The 1,365-nt window shown below is 37.7% G+C and overlaps 1 protein-coding gene across 1 annotated transcript in view; it reads left to right on the top strand.

Annotated features, from left to right (window-relative positions):
* The window catches only part of LOC107751119 (two pore calcium channel protein 1-like), a 9,062-nt gene that overhangs the window by 6,788 nt on the left and 909 nt on the right, over positions 1–1,365 (top strand). Inside the window, exons 15-18 of the mRNA XM_016566725.1 lie at positions 442–661; positions 792–882; positions 988–1,101; positions 1,196–1,308. Of these exons, the coding sequence (XP_016422211.1) occupies positions 442–661; positions 792–882; positions 988–1,101; positions 1,196–1,308 (538 nt within the window). The remainder of the gene's footprint in view (positions 1–441; positions 662–791; positions 883–987; positions 1,102–1,195; positions 1,309–1,365) is intronic.

Here is a 1,365-nt window from a genome sequence, read left to right as displayed (position 1 = left end):
TTACCACCCTCATACTTTTGAAAGGAATTGAATGTATACATATATATATATATATATATATATATATATTGCATGCATTATACAGGCTATTGCTTTAAATAAAAATTCAATTAGAAAAAATCCTAAAATGGCTATGCTCTCATTGGCGATTTTCCTATATTGCACCATGCTGGGCCTCAAGAACACCTTGTATGATAATAGGGTGTTAAAAAAGCAGGGGCGGGATGCAGTGCTTGATGTATGGCTGCATTTAGATGGCTGCACCTCATCGAGCTGCCAACAGTGTTCCATTGTTCCACCCTGTTATGATCCTGGGACAGGGACATAATCATTTGAAGGGAGGCAGACCCATCATGCTGCATATTAAACTGTTGTTTGTGATGAAAAACTGTCATGATTGATGTGTATCAGTATGTAGAAATCCACTGATGTCCCCTACAGGTGGTGTATTACATATTTGCCATGGTTGGAATGGAATTATTTAAAGGTAAAGTTCAGTTCTTTGAACCTAACTCTACAAGTCCTGATCAAGAGTACTGTGGAAACCCTCTCCTCAAAGGAACCACTTTTGCTAAACTCAACTACTGCAAGAACAACTTCAACAATGTGGTCTCTTCCTTCATTGTCTTGCTGGAACTCACTGTGGTTAATCAGTGGCATGATATCCTTTACAAATACAGATCAAAATGCATTTCTGCTCCAAGGATAATGCTGTGAAACTCTAGACTAAGGTCTGTGAAAGTTCTAATAACATCATTACCATGCATTGCTTTTCCCTTAACTGACTTCACTGTTGACCAGCGGTTTCACGGCAGTCACACACGTTTCAGCCAGAATTTTCTTTGTCCTTTTTCACATTGTGGTCGTCATTATTATAATCAAGTAAGAATGAAGAGACTATATTTTAAAATATTATTATTGTGTTTTACTTTAAAAGACAAATATGCATAATTTGAGTAGTGAGCTTAATTTTTTTTTTCCTCTCAGTATTTTTGTAGCATTTATCTTGGAGGCATTCTTAGTGGAATACACAGTTGACAAAAGTGACCTGCAAACTTCTCTGGAGAAAAAAATAGAGGAGCTGGAGCTTAATGTTCAACAGTATGTACCATTTGGACCTCCTATCAAGTTGTTTATCATAGCATCATTTTGCTGTTGATTTGGAGTTTTAATGGAGGCCTTTTTTGTTTGGCAGGGATGGTGTGGACACTGGTCTTGTAGATGCAATGGAAAGCAATGACAATGAACTGGGCCCTTCTGAAGCTGGCAAACAGAAGCCCTCCCTCATGTTCAAGATTGCTTCAAGAAGTGAGATATTTTATTAACCCCCCCCCCCCCCCCCTTTTTTTTTTTTTTTTTTTTTTT

The sequence above is a fragment of the Sinocyclocheilus rhinocerous genome, unplaced genomic scaffold (genome assembly GCF_001515625.1).
Source record: "Sinocyclocheilus rhinocerous isolate Xijiao unplaced genomic scaffold, SAMN03320098_v1.1 scaffold1413, whole genome shotgun sequence".
In the NCBI taxonomy this organism is placed as follows: Eukaryota; Metazoa; Chordata; class Actinopteri; order Cypriniformes; family Cyprinidae; genus Sinocyclocheilus; species Sinocyclocheilus rhinocerous.
Note: the sequence above shows the minus strand (reverse complement) of the source record. Positions and strands in the feature narration are given on the sequence as shown.